This window comes from Schistocerca gregaria, chromosome 8 (genome assembly GCF_023897955.1).
Source record: "Schistocerca gregaria isolate iqSchGreg1 chromosome 8, iqSchGreg1.2, whole genome shotgun sequence".
Classification (NCBI taxonomy): Eukaryota; Metazoa; Arthropoda; class Insecta; order Orthoptera; family Acrididae; genus Schistocerca; species Schistocerca gregaria.
Genome location: NC_064927.1, coordinates 53,917,362 through 53,935,774, shown reverse-complemented (window position 1 = coordinate 53,935,774; position 18,413 = coordinate 53,917,362). Strand labels below are relative to the sequence as shown.

Genomic DNA, 18,413 nt, shown 5'->3' with positions numbered 1-18,413 from the left:
TTGGTAGAACATGTTTTGAAGCATCACGGGATTACAAATTCAGCATTGGAGGGCAGCGCGGAGAGTGAAAATCGTAGAGGGAGACCAAGAGATGAATACACTAAGCAGATTCAGAAGGATGTAGGTTGCAGTTGGTACTGGGAGATGAAGAAGCTTGCACAGGATAGAGTAGCATGGAGAGCTGCATCAAACCAGTCTCAGGAATGAAGACAACAACAACAACAACAATTCACGGAGTGAATATAAATAAAACCGACAAACTGCAGGGAAGGATTCCTGTCTGGAAATTGAGAAAAAATGGTCCTATGAACATCTGACCGGAAATGTGTGCAACAACAACAAATCTTGTCGGCACGCGGTACAGAGCTGCATCGCATCCACGTCACGAAATATGATCAAGGTGACCTCCATTGGATTTGATTGTCGTGCAGGATACACGTAATCGTACTTCGACTTATACCATGTTAGCGGTCCACTTACCTGGAGCGTGTACGTGGGTTCGTCTCAATATCCTCTCGAACCCGGTCCTCCATGTCTAGTGTACTCATAGTCCGCCGCATCAGTGCATGTTCGCCTGTCTGAGAGGCCTCATGATCACACAAAGCCCAAAAAGGACTTGCAGTGTTGAGTGATGTGCTTGCTGTCCGTGAGGGCACTTCTTTTGGTACAGCCGTGTCGCCTCTCGACCGTTTCCATCAGCTCTGCCGTACATAAACATCATCTCGACTTGGTGCCGACATCAATACCAGACAATTCTGATTCTTACAGTACGATGCGTCAATCACACAGCCTGCAACACACAAGGAGCAAATGGCACATGGCCATAGGAACTTTCATGCGTCAGCGCCGTCTATCGTGGCAACGAAGCATTTTTGGACACATATACACATGTTCATAGAACCTTTTTTTCCCCCATTGTCAGTCAAGTCCCCTGCAGTTTGTCGGTTTTACTAATGTTCACACTCTCCCTCCCTCTCTAACTCTCTCTTTATCTCTCTCTCTCTCATATATATATCAACTTTATACCCTGCCTGTTTCTTAGAAAAAGGGATAGTAACACACGGACGGACAACAAAGTGATCTTGTAAGGCTGTTTTGTGTTCTTCAGCGTGTACCATTTGTAAATATTTCACTTTTCGACCAGAACTGCCTTGTTGCAGTGTTTCGCTTCACTGGACAAGTTCCGGGCATTTCCCATCATTAACGGCATCCGTATCAAAAGACTCATATTCCTTATAATAAGTTATTCACAGTATATATTGTAGAATTTTGTATCTCTGTGATGTTTCAGATTGCCAATGACAATTGAATATGTATATATATAGCCATGTAATCGTATTATTACATAACCATTACGAAATATTGTCATTGGGATACGCTAGAGAACGTTACCTCTAAGGCAGGTCGCATTACATTGAACTAAAATATCACAGATTTACAATATACACTGTAAGTAATTTAAACAAATACGTGACTTTGGTATAAAATAGATACCGCGTATAATAAGCAGTGCCCTAAAGTAGTTCGGTGAAATAAAATACTACCTCAAAGTAGCTTATGGCGAAAAATTAGTTAGTAAGGTGACGTACTCATAATGATCCTATAAGGGTTGCGTTTTTACCAATTTAAATACGGAACCCTAAAAAATATGTCAATATGTTGGCGACGCTTCGTATCTGTGACAGAATCTTGTCTGCGGGTAACGGTATTATGTTACACACACGTACCTTCCTCGTGAATCATTCTGTCTATTAGTGTAACCGTGTCAAAATACCTACAGTAGTTCCTACGGTAATCTTCCACATACCGACAAAAAAAGTGCTGCAGAGGCTTTAATTTATAATGTGTAGAGAAGATATAAGAAGATGATGCTGGTCTTGTTTGGAGCTGAGGTGGCTGTTTTTCCATTATTGCCACGAGATGTCACTCGAAGTGCCAATTAAATATGGAACAGATAACATTAGTTAGTTACGTGTCTCATAGCCTGCCAATATATACAATACACACCCATCATTACAGTAATTACTAACTATAAACGCTGTTGGAAGTTTCTGTAGTGATACGCCCGGTAAACAGTACGTGTTGAGGTACGGGCCGTCTTACTAGTAGTATTCGGTGGTGTAGGCAGCATTCACAAGAGACGGCATACTAAACTTCCACAACACGCACGTGTGGGCCCAAGCAAGTCATTGAGCAGTCACAGAGATGAGACAGTATATGGGTTGGAACTGTCGATGGCAGATTCATAATGCCATACACTTTACCAAACAGATTAGGAGGTGCTGTGTACCATGATTTGCGCGCGATGAATCGCCAGCGCAGCTGGAGAGTGTTTCCCTGGCAGAGAGACAACGAATGTGCTTGGTGCACGACGGGCCATCACCCAACCCACACCCGGCGCAAAGTTTCGTGGGCGATGGATTGGGCGAAGATGTCCTGTAGAGCGGCCGCCTCCGTTCATTAGAGATGAATCCGTTGAATTTATAGCTATGGCAATATTTAAAGGCGTTCGTATATTCTAAGCCCATAGGCAGTATGACCATGTTGGAGGGACGTGTGAGTAATGTACGTAACGCAATCCGAATAGAGCCAGGCGTATTTGACAGACAGCGTGATTCACTGCAAAGAAAGGCTGAAGGATGTGGCAGGATGGCTAGTAGCCACATGTATCACTGCCTACTGTGCAGCAGACAGTTAGGTATAAGAGGACAGATTCGGCCGTAGCTCAACAGGTATTTGTTTACAGACACGTCATTAAATGAGCTTTTCGTCTAGTTTCACCAGTGCTACTTCCTGTAGGAATGTGTGAAACTTTCTTTAAACACCTTTATAGTACTTGTGTCTGGGTGCGCGTGTGTGTGGGGTGGGGGGTTGTTTGTTTGTTTGTTTGTGTGTGTGTTTTAGTGGGTGAGAGAGAGAGAGAGAGAGAGAAAGGGAGAGAGAGAGAGAAAGAGAGAGAGAGTGAGAGAGGGAGAGAGAGTGAGAGAGAAAGCGAGAGAAACAGAGGCAGGCAATGGATATACGAGGGTTGACTGAAAAGTAATTCCTCCACAAACCCGCCCGGTTAGTCGAGCGGTCTAACGTATGGCTGTGCGTCGTTGGGCGAGTAAGTTTAAAGATGTTGAGGCAGGAATGTCTGACCTGCGTAGCAAAAAGTTGGACGTCCTGTGACAGTAACCACCGAGTTCCACAGGCAAAATGTTAATAGACTGATTCAGTACGATCGTCGTATCACTCAGAGAGAAATTGCAAGCACAATCGCCATTTCACAGGAACGTGTGAGTCACATTATTGCTTTGATTGCCTATCGAAAGATCTGTGCACGATGGGTACCCCAGATGCTGACTCCTGAAATGAAAAAGCACAGACTTGAAATTTGCCAGGAACTCCTCTTGCGTCATGAGAATGAAGACGCACAGTAATCACATCAAGAAAATCACCATAAACTGCTTTCATTCTCTGATGAACCTCCTTCGCGGTGACACATTCTGCCCTCAAGAATTCAATGACTGCACGTTGCTACAATCGCACTGACCGACCGTCGGCGCAGGGTTCCATACTTTACACGTTAACAACACAGCCGTTCAATGCTGTGGCTTCTCGCCAACTGGAGCTGTAGAGAAGAGGCTACGGACGAAGCCAGTACCTGCCTCATACCAATGTGAACAGTTACGAATGAGGAGGAATTACTTTTCAGTCAACCCTCGTATTATAAATCACCATCTGGAAAAAGAAAATTAAACGTAGCTGAAGGTTAAAACACAATCATACAATTGCCATATCACGGTACCACAGTTATTCTGAATACGATGCAATGTGCCTTCGGACATGCATACATTTAATGTAATTATGTATTTGACTGTTGCCATATTTTCTACTGAGGAAGTGAAACACAATAGTACAAGTAACCTGAGGCAATCCATTTCATTTTTGGTGTGTAGAAAAGGCAGATAACCAAAGTTAACAGATTCGTATGGCAACAGTCCCTTCCAGAGTGTTGCTACGAGCGCGGAGAAATGCCATCGGCGACGGCCCTGCTGGAACAGAAGCAGGGAAGCCGTGCACTGCAGTGTAAGAGCAGCGCCAGGCCAGATAAATGACTGCCGGCAAATTACTGAAAGGCCGCCGGCCGCCCCGCTGACGCAACCCGCCGCTTTGTGGCAGTGCCACAGCGTTACGTCGCCTCTGATGACGCCACTCACTGGAAGTGTCGAAACAACTTCACTGTCGAGCAAAGATCTTGTTATTTAACTCTCTGTCGTTCTGTTTTCGCGGAATTACTTCTCTGTCCTTTTTGAACACCCATAGTCATCTCCTTTGGCAGCAGTAAAGATATTTTAATTGCAAAGTAGTGGGCCTAGAGCTCATTTTCAATGACGCCGATTTCAAAGCACATAAGATACACTGCTGGTCGAATCAGGACGGAAGAGCGTTCTGTTGAGGGAAAACCAAAATCAGTAGACCTTCGATTCGTTTCCGGAAACAAGGTTCTTACGCCCACTCTGCTAATTAACATATCTACTGAATGTCCCAGAAATCTTACGCCGCAGTTCGAGAGGTTTTAGAGGGCGTCCTGAGGAACATATAGAGGATAGGAACTGATGTCGTGAAATGTCATGCAAGACAGTATAGAGTGGCGACGTTATAGGCGCCGGCGCCTGCCGCTAAGCCGCCCTTCCGCAACAAACGCGACTTTGTACGCTGACGAACCGTAGACAGAACGTCTCTCAATGTTGTTTGTTATTCAGTGATCGCTACCGATTGCCACGATGGAGCTAGCTGCTGTGTAGAAACCCCTCGTCTCCTATGAATACGTTTGCTGACAGATGTATAGCCTAGTGGCAGGCGCAGGCGCATATATATCTTCGACGTTTTGTAGCGTCGTTTCATTATGTTTCCGGACACCGGCTCCTATCCTCATTTTGGTCCTCAAGACATCCTCTACAACTCCTCGAAATTTTCCACAACATTTCTGGGACACCCTCTATGCTAACACGGCGTTTCATACGTAACACAGGTGTTGTAGCTGCCGTAGCGCAGTATAGTGACCGTGAAGGTTCCGTTTGCTGGATACAATCTAGCCCATTCCTTAAACGTTAGTTAGCAAGGTTTCAGTCTGACTTTGGGTGCAGCTCGGTGAACAGACGAAGCAGCCTAAAGCGCTAAATGGTGCATCGGTTTCCTTCGACTTCTTTCCTAGGTCACTTCTAACTCCCATATATCAGCACAATAAATTGTAGCTCCAGATGTGTTAATGAAAATACATTGTCTTCCTTATACAATGTACCTGATGCTGATCCTATCAGTGCTAGGAAAGTAAATTTCCAGAAACGAAAAGCGAAACAGTCGCGATACACTTGAAATATACTACTTCAAATAGTATAGTGGTTTGTGGTGAGATAAGGCAAAACTCATAAACAAAGTGCAATTAGATGACGTGTTATCTCAAGCTAAATCACTAGTTGTTAATGTTCATAAATGAACAGATAGTTACTAGTTTACCAAATAAAATATTCGGTGAAATGAAGATAAATTTTAAAAAACAAGCACCAATGGAAATAAATAATAGTAGAGGCTGCATCAATGCATTGCCGAATGGTTCCCACCACGGAATGATCACCGCTAGCTGTAGCTCGACACAGAAAACACATTCAGTTCAGTCAAAGTTTGGCGTTTCCATCCTTCACTCGTGGGAAATCAGCCAGAGATTATCTTGCTTAAAGTGACTTGTGACTGTTAAAGATCTTCACGGGACTACTGATATAACACTTATCCAATGTATCTGAGAGACAGAGAACAGTCATATTAAAAACAGAAAATGGAGTCCAAAGATTCCTGGAAATGATGAAATAAAATAAAGACTTTTGAGTTGTTATAAGACGTAAGTTGTTTGCGTCAATAAGAAACTTCATCTTCACTTCTCACTAGAACGAGTGGGTCGACTGAAAATTGTTTAATATTGAAGGACTGTAAAAAGCGTGTTATTCTTCTATCCTCATTCTGAGCAACTGGGATCACGCAACAGCTTCAATGTGTGTTCTTTCCTTGTTATTGTTTCCTGTTTCTCCAGCACTCTCTCACTTTCTCACCGTGTTGTCTTTCCCTTTCTTGTGTCCATGTTGTTCACGATTTCTTATCTCGTCAACCTTGAAAGCCTTGCAGGTTTAGTTCACACACATGGCTCTGATCACCATGCGATATAACTTCTGAGGTCATCAGTCACCTAGAACTAAGAACTAATTAAACCTAACTGACCCAAGGACATCACACACATCCATGCCCGAGGCAGGATTCGAACCTGCGATCGTAGCGGTCGCTTGGTACCAGACTGTAGCGCCTAGAACCGCACGCCCACTCCGGCCGGCTGCAAGTTTAGTATTTCAGGCTTAAAATCGTTGCTTGTGTCTGATTCTACGTTGTTGTTTCTTTCTAGTTCTATTTTTATTTCTTTAATCCATGATATTTTCGATTTCTTATCCCAGGAATACAGAAATATTTGCGTCGTTAGCCACCGTTAGAATAAACCAAAGAAGATTATTCTTCGTTTTGTCTTTTCTTCTGGTATTTTCTCTATATTTTCGCAGACCTCCTCCTCAATTCTCAGTTTCAAACTATCTGTAGTTTATATTGCGCCAGTAATTTTCTAATATTCCGTCATTAAAGCACCTCTTTTATGTCCGGAATATAGTTCATCGTTAAGTATGACACCACTTTAAAAATCCTGGTCTTAACACAGTGGTGTAACATTTTAGTTCTGCTGTCTGGATACGCATTTCTTGTCAAGCTATATGCTCTTGATGCTGTATTAACTGTAGCATCTATTGCTAAATTTCCTGTTTCTTCAAGGTGCAACGTAACTAACTTACATGTGTTTCTGTGAATTTTTGAGCATTTTTTTATATTAGTCACGAATATTGTTTTTTCAGCTGATGTTTTCAGAACAGTTGTATTTGCTGTTAATCGTCTGAAAAAGCGACGCAGTTTACATTAGTTTCATTGGGATTCCTTCCCAGAGCTACTGGTGCAGTTCTGTTACTACTTAGCCCCAAATGTCAGATGCATGCAACATATTTATAAAACATAGTTAAACAGTAAATACAAAGTTTTTTTTGTAAAGCATAGTTCAACAGTAAAGATGATAATGAGACATCCATTAACTATGTTGGCGCCCCTCCCCCGTTGATGAGATGTGGTGGTACTCCCCACCCATCCCCTTCATGTGGCGTATACCCGTAGGTGGGTAAAGACACGTAAAAATAAAATTTTTAAAATTTGTTGCAAACATTTATTAAGACACTTTAATAAAACTACGCAGTGTATTATCAGTGTTTTTACCAGGTGATTCAAAATAATATTTTAAACATGCCAGTCCTGAGTAGTATTCATACAACAGGCGGATATACAGTCAAGAAGGCTGTACGAAAAAAAAGTATTAACCTTTCGACGGATCCCTTAAACAGTTGAGCTTTTAATGGTTTATTATATACATCACATGTCGTTGATTCTTTACTTACTTTACAGAAGAAAGACAACACTGTTTGTACCTTTACTTTGAGCTGTATGATTATGTAGCTTTTCAATCTCTTGATTTGTATAATGACTAAGAGAATTCTTGTTGGTGAACTTCACTTCGCTTCTTCCCACATATGACGAAGTTCTTGTTTGCAAGTGTACACGCCAAGCGACTTAACAGACGCGTTGTGAAAGTTTTGACACCAATGAGTGTTGAACATTATAACATCGGCATAACATGCTTTGCAGAATGCCACGAATAGCTGGTTGACTGACACGCACTGAGTTCGACCAGCGCGGGAGAGAACTCTACGAGTGAAATCGAAAGATGCTTGTTTCAAATCGGGGAATCCGAAGCATTCCCGTTTGTGAAGCGCTCAGTTCAGTCTAGAGTACTGTGTATGCTCGGGATTAATTACATAAAACCAAGTGTTATGCTATACCCTACATTCCGTGAATTAAAAAGTTGATGTGAGATTTTCATTGTCCCCTGCCGTTTTGAATGAGATTTGGTGATATTTTGCCATATACGACCTCCGTCTCCCGCATTCTCAGTTCGCGTAATTAATGGACATCCCCTATGCTGAATGCTGGTTTAACGTCTTTTTATTTCAAATGGTAGTGATACTTGTCCTTTATATTTAACTTTAAGTATCGTATTCGTAGGTGTTTCCTGTTATACGTTTTTAAATGTACTTTATCACCTTTATATCGAGGGCCTATACAAGGACGATGTACTTGAGGACAATACTATGGCAATGGAAGAGGATGTAGATGAAGATGAAATGGGAGATATGACATTGCGTGAAGAGTTTGACAGAGCACTGATAGACCTGAGTCGAAACAGTGCCCCCGGAGTAGACAACATTCCATTAGAACTACTGACAACCTTGGGAAAGCCAGTCCTGACAAAACTCTACCATCTGGTGAGCAAGATGTATGAAACATGCGAAATACCCTCAGACTTCAAGAAGAATATAATAATCCCAATCCCAAAGAAAGCAGGCGTTGGCAGATGTGAAAATTACCGAACTATCAGTTTAATAAGTCACAGCTGCAAAATACTAACGCAAATTCTTTACAGACGAATAGAAAAACTTATAGAAGCCGACCTCGGGGAAGATCAGTTTGGATTCCGTAGAAATGTTGGAAAACGTGAGGCAATACTGACCCTACGACTTATTTTAGAAGAACGATTAAGGAAAGGCAAACCTACGTTTCTAGCATTTGAACACTTAGAGAAAGCTTTTGACAATGTTCATTGGAATACTCTCTTTCAAATTCTGAAGGTGGCAGGGGTAAAATACAGAGATCGAAAGGCTATTTACAATTTTTACAAATGCAGATGGCAGTTATAAGAGTCGAGGGGTGTGAAAGGGAAGCAGTGGTTGGGAAGCAAGTAGGACAGGGTTGTAGCCTATCCCGAATGTTATTTAATCTGTATATTGAGCAACCACTAAAGGAAACAAAAGAAATGTTCGGAGTAGGTATTAAAATCCATGGAGAAGAAATAAAAACTTTGAGGGTCGCCGGTGACATTGTCATTCTGTCAGAGACGGAAAAGGACTTGGAAGAGCAGTTGAATGGAATGGACGGTGTTTTGAAAGGAGGGTATAAGATGAACATCAACAAAAGCAAGCCGGCCGCGGTGGTCTCTCGGTTCTAGGCGCGCAGTCCGGAACCGTGCGACTGCTACGGTCGCAGGTTCGAATTCTGCCTCGGGCATGGATGTGTGTGATGTCCTTAGGCTAGTTAGGTTTAAGTAGTTCTAAGTTCTAGGGGACTGATGACCACAGCAGTTTAGTCCCATAGTGCTCAGAGCCATTTGAACCATTTGAACAAAAGCAAAACGAGGATAACGGAATGTAGTCGAATTAAGTCGGGTGATGCTGAGGGAATTAGATTAGGAAATGACACACTTAAAGTATAGTTAAGGAGTTTTGCTATTTGGGGAGCAAAATAGGTGATTATGGTCGAAGTAGAGAGGATATAAAATGTAGACTGGCAATGACAAGGGAAGCGTTTCTGAAGAAGGGAATTTTATTAACATCGAGTATAGATTTAAGTGTCAGGAAGTCGTTTCTCAAATTATTTGTATGAAGTGTAGCCATGTATGGAAGTGAAACGTGGACGATATGTAGCTTAGACAAGAAGAGAATAGAAGCTTTCGAAATGTGGTGCTACAGAAGAATGCTGAAGATTAGATGGGTAGATCACATAACTAATGAGGAGGTATTGTATAGAATTGGGGAGAAGAGGAGCTTGTGGCACAACTTGACGAGAAGAAGGGATCGGTTGGTAGGACATGTTCTGAGACATCGAGGGATAACCAATTTAGTATTGGAGGGCAGCGTGGAGGGTAAAAATCGTAGAGGGAGACCAAGAGACGAATACACTAAGCAGATTCAGAAGGATGTAGGTTGTAGTTGGTACTGGGAGATGAAGAAGCTTGCACAGGATAGAGTAGCATGGAGAGCTGCATCAAACCAGTCTCTGGACTGAAGACCATAACAACAACAACAACTTTATCACCCGATTATCTCCGAGCAGAGAAGCAATTAGTTCCGAAAGAAGTGTCTTATACGGGGTTTGTTCGCCCGATTCTTGAGTATTGTGTATCTATCTCGGTTTCCAATCGAATAGGACTGATAAGACCCGTGGTCCAGGGGTAACGTCTTTCATTCAAAATCAAAAACGTTTTCGGTCCCGGGTTCGATCCCCGCCACAGCCTAAATTTTGATAAATAATCAGGATTGGCGGCCGAAGACTTCCGGCATAAGAAATCAGCCTCATTACCGCCAACGGGCTTGTCAAAGAGGGCGGAGGAGCGGATGGAGGTTCAGGGCACTCTCTTGTCATAGGAGTGGGAAATTGCCCCTAAAGGCGGAAGAATAAGCAATGATCAACGACATGAGGATGCAGAAGGCAATGGAAACCACTGCATTAAAGACACGTAACGTGTCTCCACAGGACATGTGGCCTGTAGTTGAAGAAGTGTCATGATGATCTCTCCATTGGCAAAAGGTTCCGGAATAGTCCCCCATTCGGATCTCCGGGAGGGGACTGCCAAGTGGGAGGTTACCATGAGAAAAAGATTGAATAATCAACGAAAGGATAATGTTCTACGAGTCGGGGCGTGGAATGTCAGAAGCTTGAACGTGGTAGGAACGCTAGAAAATCTAAAAAGGGAAATGGAAAGGCTCAATCTAGATATAGTAGGGGTCAGTGAAGTGAAGTGGAAGGAAAACAAGGATTTCTGGTCAGATGAGTATCGGGTAATATCAACAGGAGCAGAAAATGGTATAACAGGTGTAGGATTCGTGATGAATAGGAAGGTAGGGCAGAGGGTCTGTTACTGTGAACAGTTCAGTGACCGGGTTATCCTAATCAGAATCGACAGCAAACCATCACCGACAACGATAGTTCAGGTATACATGCCGACGTCGCAAGCTGAAGATGAACAGATAAAGTGTATGAGGACATTGAAAGGGTAATGCAGTATGTAAAGGGGGACGAAAATCTAATAGTCATGGGCGACTGGAATGCAGTTGTAGGGAAAGGAGTAGAAGAAAAGGTTACAGGAGAATATGGGCTTGGGACAAGGAATGAAAGAGGAGAGAGACTAATTGAGTTCTGTAACAAGTTTCAGATAGTTAAAGCGGATGCCCTGTTCAAGAATCACAAGAGGAGGAGGTATACTTGGAAAAGGCCGGGAGATACGGGAAGATTTCAATTAGATTACATCATGGACAGACAGAGATTCCGAAATCAGATACTGGATTGTAAGGCGTACCCAGGAGCAGATATAGACTCAGATCACAATATAGTAGTGATGAAGAGTAGGCTGAAGTTCAAGACATTAGTCAGGAAGAATCAATACGCAAAGAAGTGGGATACGGAAGTTCTAAGGAATGACGAGATACGTTTGATGTTTTCTAACGCTATAGATACAGCAATAAGGAATAGCGCAGTAGGCAGCACAGCTGGAGAGGAATGGACGTGTCTAAAAAGGGCCATCACAGAATTTGGGAAGGAAAACACAGGTACAAAGAAGGTAGCATCGAAGAAACCATGGGTAACAGAAGAAATACTTCAGTTGATTGATGAAAGGAGGAAGTACAAACATGTACCGGGAAAATCAGGAATACAAAAATACAAGTCACTGAGGAATGAAATAAATAGGAAGTGCAGGGAAGCTAAGACGAAATGGCTGCAGGAAAAATGTGAAGACATCGAAAAAGGTATGATTGTCAGAAGGACAGGCTCAGCATACAGGAAAGTCAAAACAACCCTTGGTGACATTAAAAGCAACGGAGGTAACATTAAGAGTGCAACGGGAATTCCACTGTTAAATGCAGAGGAGAGAGCAGATAGGTGGAAAGAATACATTGAAAGCCTCTATGAGGGTGAAGATTTGTCTGATGTGATAGAAGAAGAAACAGAAGTCGATTTAGAAGAGATAGGGGATTCAGTATTAGAATCAGAATGTAAAAGAGCTTTGGAGGACTTACGTTCAAATAAGGCAGAAGGGATAGATAACATTCCATCAGAATTTTTAAAATCATTAGGGGAAGTGGCAACAAAACGACTATTCACGTTGATGTGTAGAATATAGCTGACAAGTGCGAGAATTATCGCACAATCAGCTTAACAGCTCATGCATCGAAGCTGCTTACAAGAATAATATACAGAAGAATGGAAAAGAAAATTGAGAATGCGCTAGGTGACGATCAGTTAGGCTTTAGGAAAAGTAAATGCACGAAAGAGGCAATTCTGACGTTACGGCTAATGATGGAAGCAAGGCTAAAGAAAAATCAAGACACGTTCATAGGATTTGACGACCTGGAAAAAGCGTTCGACAATATAAAATGGTGCAAGCTGTTCAAGATTCTGAAAAGGGTAGTGGTAAGCTATAGGGAGAGACGGGTCATATACAATATGTACAACAACCAAGAGGAAATAATAAGAGTGGGCGATCAAGAACGAAGTGCTCGGATTAAGAAGGGTGTAAGACAAGGCTGTAGCCTTTCGCCCCTACTCTTCAATCTGTACATCGGGGAAGCAATGATGGAAATAAAAGAGAGGTTCAGGAGTGGAATTAAAATACAAGGTGAAAGGAAATCAGTGATACGATTCGCTGATGACATTGCTATCCTGAGTGAAAGTGAAGAAGAATTAAATGATCTGCTGAACGGAATGAACAGTCTAATGAGTACACAGTATGGTTTGCGAGTAAATTGGAGAAAGACGAAGGTAATGAGAAGTAGTAGAAATGAGAACAGCGAGAAACTTAACATCAGGATTGATGGTCACGAAGTCAATGAAGTTAAGGAATTCTGCTACCTAGGCAGTACAATAACCAATGACGGACGGAGCAAGGAGGGCATCAAAAGCAGAATTGCTATGGCAAAAAAGGCATTTCTGGCCAAGAGAAGTCTACTAATAGCAAATACCTGCCTTAATTTGAGGAAGAAGTTTCTGAGGATGTACGTCTGGAGTACAGCATTGTATGGTAATGAAACATGGACTGTGGGAAAACCGGAACAGAAGAGAATCGAAGCAATTGAGATGTGGTGCTATAGACGAATGTTGAAAATTAGGTGGACTGATAAGGTAAGGAATGAGGAAGTTCTACGCAGAATCGGAAAGGAATATGTGGAAAACACTGATAAGGAGAAGGGACAGGATGATAGGACATCTGCTAAGACATGAGGGAATGACTTCCATGGTACTAGAGGGAGCTGTAGAGGGCAAAAACTGTAGAGGAAGACAGAGATTGGAATACGTCAAGCAAATAATTGAGGACGTAGGTTGCAAGTGCTACTCTGAGATGAAGAGGTTAGCACAGCATTCACACAAATTTGGCTCCGTTGGCGAGGAAAGTTTCCAATCGATTTCTCATACACAAACAGCAGTTGACCGACGTTGCCTGGTGATACGTTGTTGTGATGCCTCGTGTGCCATCACGTTTCCGACATTGATGACGGTTTGTAGCCTATCGCGATTGCGGTTTATCGTATCGCGACATTGCTGCTCGCGTTGGTCGAGGTCCAATGACTGTTAGCAGAATATGGAATCGGTGGGTTCAGGAGGGTAAAACGGAACGCCGTGCTGGATCTCAAGGGCCTCGTATCACTAGCAGTTGAGATGACAGGCATCTTATGCGCATGGCTGTAACGGATCGTGCAGCCACGGAACGATCCCTGACTCAATAGATGGGAACATTTGCAAGACTACAACCATCTGCAAGAACAGTTCGACGAAGTTTGCAGCAGCATGGACTATCAGCTAGGAGACCGTGGCTGCGGTTACCGTTGACGCTGTATCACAGACAGGAGCGACTGGGATGGTGCACTCAACGACGAACCTGGGTGCACGAATGGCGGACCGTCATTTTTTCGGACAAATCCAGGTTCTGTTTACAGAATCATGATGAACGCATCCGTGTTTGGCGACATCGCGGTGAACGCACATTGGAAGCGGTTATTCGTCGTTGCCATACTGGCGTATCACCCGGCATGATGGTGTGGGGTGCACTCGGTTAGACGTCTCTGTCACCTCTTGTTCGCATTGACGGCACTTTCAACAGTGGACGTTACATTTCGGATGTGTTACGACCCGTGGGTCAACCCTTCAATCGATTGCTGCCAAACGCTAGACTTCAGGAGGATAGTGCAGGACCGCAGGTTGCAGGTGCTGTACGGGTCTTTCTGGATACAGAGAATGTTCAACTGCTGCCCTGGCCAGCACATTCTACAGGTCTCTCACCTATTGAAAACGTCTGGTCAATGGTGGCCGAGCAACTGGCTCGTCACAATACGCCAGTCAGTACTCTTTATGAACTGTGGTATCGTGTTGGAATTGCATGGGCAGCTGTACCTGTACACGCCATCCAAGCTCTGTATGACTCAATGCCCAGACGTATCAAGGCCCTTATTAGGACCGTAGGTGGTTGTTCTGTTTACTGATTTCTCAGGTTGTATATTTGTTCAACGAATACCCGGTTATCATTTGCATTTCTTCTTGGTGTGGCAAGTTTAATGGCCAGTAGTGTACCTTTCAGGAATGTGGTGCCGGCAGTGCCCTCGGCCGCACATGATTGCAGAGTATGTCGCAGATGCAGTGTAGTTAGACGCGCCGCTGTGGTTCCGACAGGAGCGGCTGTCGGGCGGGCGCACCCTGGTGCACTGCGTGGCGGGCGTGAGCCGGTCGGCGGCGCTGTGCCTGGCGCACCTGGTCAAACACTGCGGGCTGCCGCTGCGCGCCGCTTTCGCTCACCTGCGCGCCCGCCGCCCCGCCGCGCGGCCCAGCGCCGCCTTCTTCCGCCAGCTCATCGACTTCGAGCGCGCCGCGCTCGGCGCCGCCTCTGTAGCGATGGTGCGCCACCCGGCCGCGCCTGGCGCCCTCATCCCCGACGTCTACGAGCCCGACTACCGCCACACCGTCTGGTTCCAGCAGCACTGCGCCGGCCGCGCTTTCGGCAGGCACTGACGCCGATCGCGCAGCACAGCCGCGCCGGAGCCTCTCGGTAGGCGTGACAGACACTCGGAGGTGTCGCTGGCGCGTTTACTCTCTCCGAGAGGCATCGTATCGTCCTCAGCTGCAGCAGTGCCCGCCGACAATACCCAGAGTGTGTGTCGAGAACTGAGGGCTACCTGTCTGCAGTAGCCGCCATGACTGGGCCCGTGACTACCTTAAACATTACTTTCTGTCAGGGAGTACTTACTCAATATCTGAGGGATCTACAACAGACTCCTCATCGAGTATCAGCGGTGCAGTGACAATGAACTACAATGAAGTCATTGGAAAACGAACCTGAACTGAACACCCATTCTGCTTTGGTTATTCTGTCCAGGAATACTAGTACTGTGCTAGCAACACACAATGTGCACGGTTTAAATTGTTGTATTTATTCCATACTCTCAGTGTTCGTTACTATTCAGACTGAGTACTCTACTAGCCACTGACAAGCCAACTCTTCACCCGATGCAGCCTTTATTCTGACCATCTGTCGTACCTACCATCTACAGCAGCGCCCTGTTCGTTGCCGTATTAGGCACCACGGGCAATGGATATTGATGAGAACGTGATACTCATTTTCACTATTCACGGCAGTTTAATATGTTGCCATAATCCACTCGCACTAGTGAACCACTGACTGTGGACGATAAATCCGGCTGGGAAGGAAACTCTTTATTTTGTCTATGAGTGAGTCTACCACGGCTCCTCCAGCACTCTCACCAAAGTACTACCCACAATGCGCTTATTCTGGCTACCGAAGATATCTACAGTGTCCTCTCAGTCAAGTAAACGCCTGAGTAGTGGCAAACTCCAGTAATCGAATCAATTGACAGGAAGTGCTTTCTCTGTCCTTAATGTCTACTAATTTAATGTTGTATTCATCGCAGCCAGCTGAAATCGTTTCGACTTAGCACTAACTTCGTGGTTTGTGTGCGTGTAATACAGGGGTAACGGGATTAAGTGCTGTTATTCCTGTTGGTTACTGAGGCAGATATCTGTATTGACCTCATTTGAAGTCTTACAGTTATAGCCATTACAAGTCGTGTTATTTTAGTTTCGTTAGTACCACTATGTATGTGAGGCAAGACCCAACCGTTAACGCTTATTTTTCCCTGCACTTTGGACGCAAAATGGTTTATACTGACAGGCGTAATCCACTTACAGGTGCAGTTACGACCGTGCAGAAAACATCAGGTGGTAAAGTTTTTAACATGTTTGTGGGAAGACTGATCGATGCAAAGAAAAAAACAACCGACACACTGATATTAAAACGCCACATGTAAACAATCGGCACTTATCTACTCATTACACCCTGTATGTGCAAAAAGCTTTCATTCCGTCCCACGAGGTTCAGTGAATGTCTTTTACACCTTTGCATCCGGTAAATTCACTGGAAAGTGAAATAATACATGTCGGAAACCATCGACGGAATCACGGGGAAAGGCGTAAAATAATATGGTCGTCTGATCCATCTTACAGGATCACCGTCAGCCACGTACATCGGAGTCGTGTGACAGAGCAATACTATGCAAATTACTCATAAGATCTTGTTAAAACAACCACTTTATTTCAGATCACTGAATTACTGTTAGCAGTTAGCACTGATTAGAGACGCTACCCACAGCAATATACCTTTGAGTTGTAGCTTGTAGTATTTTTTCACCTTTTCTTCTCCTAGGCAGATGCTAGGCCTCCTATTTACAACACTAAACTACGACACCAATATTAAAATGCTATGAAGACAGTGAAAAAAGATTAGTCACTTAAAGGACATTTATAGCGAAGTGTGTCACCATTTTCAGTGTAACATCTGAGAGGCGTTGTCTGTCCTCATCCTCATTATTAGGCAATCGGTTTTATCAACCAAATGGAAGTTAGAATATCCATTTTTTGTAGCAGAATGTGCCTTCACTTTTCTGCTTGTTCGAATTTTTAATATGAACTAAGAAATATATAGCTGGTGAGAAGACTTTATTATCACTGCATAAAGTTTACACAATTTGTGTGAAACGTGTTGTTGAATCATTGACAAATGTATTGATCAAACTAAATGTAGATATTGGACATTCAATATTTTTTAATTGATTGAGTCACGTCATTAATAACGTTTAGAATGCATGACGTGAAATTCAGCCTAGTTAACACCATTGGATGTAAAAGACAGTGAGTTCTGTCGACATAAACATGCATCTAAAGACTGACAGTAACAAAATACAAAAGGTCGAAAGAGAAATATCATAAATCTCCTGTTACTTTACACATTTTTGGGTGATCTACATGAAGCATTTCTATATCATTTTGCCAGAGTAACTCAACGACAGACCATTTTTGTGTCTGTGCAAAGCAGACTGATTCATTTGCTACTACTTTATCTGATGGGCAACCATCTTTAGCGAAACATTTCTGCCTGTGATGGTAGTAGTCAAGGACACTCTCATGAACGATTGACCTTAAGTGAATATTTGAGCGAAACTGAAACTGGCTTTAGTGAAGTATCTGCACTCCAGTAAGCAAGAGTGGTGTGTTATTTTTATAAGTCAAAAGAATTTCAGAGGTGTTCCTTCACAGATTTTCTGAAATTCTTTCACCAATGGCCTGTGTGGGTACACTGTAGCTTTTTTCATCTTATACAAGTGATTTGCCAATATTTGGCAGAAGCACATTCCGAGGTATCTACTTCATAATGTAGTTATTATAAGACACTAATAATATTTGGTAATCCAGTTGTATAGTTTTTTCATGTATGTTTGTATTCTAACAAAAAATACAAATTAATTTGTGTTTAGTTTATAAGTGATGTTAATTACAATAAATTAATGCTTTCTTCAAGCTGCTTATTGTCACGGTGTTGATTTATCTATGCAAGAAACCTCCAGAAACACTGAAGATGCTGCTGCTCCTTGATGCAGTACACAATCGTTAGTGCTCCCAGAAAGGAGAATGGCGAATAAATGAAAATATCCAGCCTCAAATTCTCGTGATGTGTTACTTCAGAAGACAGAATATGTCGACATTTTCTTGTAGTGAAATAATGTTTGCATACTGAATTATTATTAAATTTCTAACATTCTCAATGAGACAGTGAAGATACAGTAATGGTATTTTATTTTTATTTTTTTATTTATTTACTTAACCTGATCAGATTAGGGCCATCAGGCCCTCTCTTACATTGGACCAGTGTTCACACATACAGCATTTCACACATCAGAGTTACATCATGACCATAGTTTAAATGAGAAAATTAGCTTACTCTAGTGACAATATGAATAAAGAGTAATGACTAAGACCTAATAAAGTAAATGCGGCAGGATTTTTACAATAGGTGCTATACATACAGATTATGATAAAAGCAATAATAATAACAGTAAAAAAATCAAATA

At 43.0% G+C, this 18,413-nt stretch overlaps 1 protein-coding gene across 1 annotated transcript in view; it reads left to right on the top strand.

The window, feature by feature from the left end:
• The window catches only part of LOC126284649 (dual specificity protein phosphatase 14-like), an 89,605-nt gene extending 71,743 nt beyond the window's left edge, over window positions 1-17,862 (top strand). The window contains exon 3 of the mRNA XM_049983737.1: window positions 14,668-17,862. Coding sequence (XP_049839694.1) covers window positions 14,668-15,003 — 336 coding nt within the window. The 3' untranslated portion in view covers window positions 15,004-17,862. The remainder of the gene's footprint in view (window positions 1-14,667) is intronic.
• Window positions 17,863-18,413: the final 551 nt, after the last annotated feature.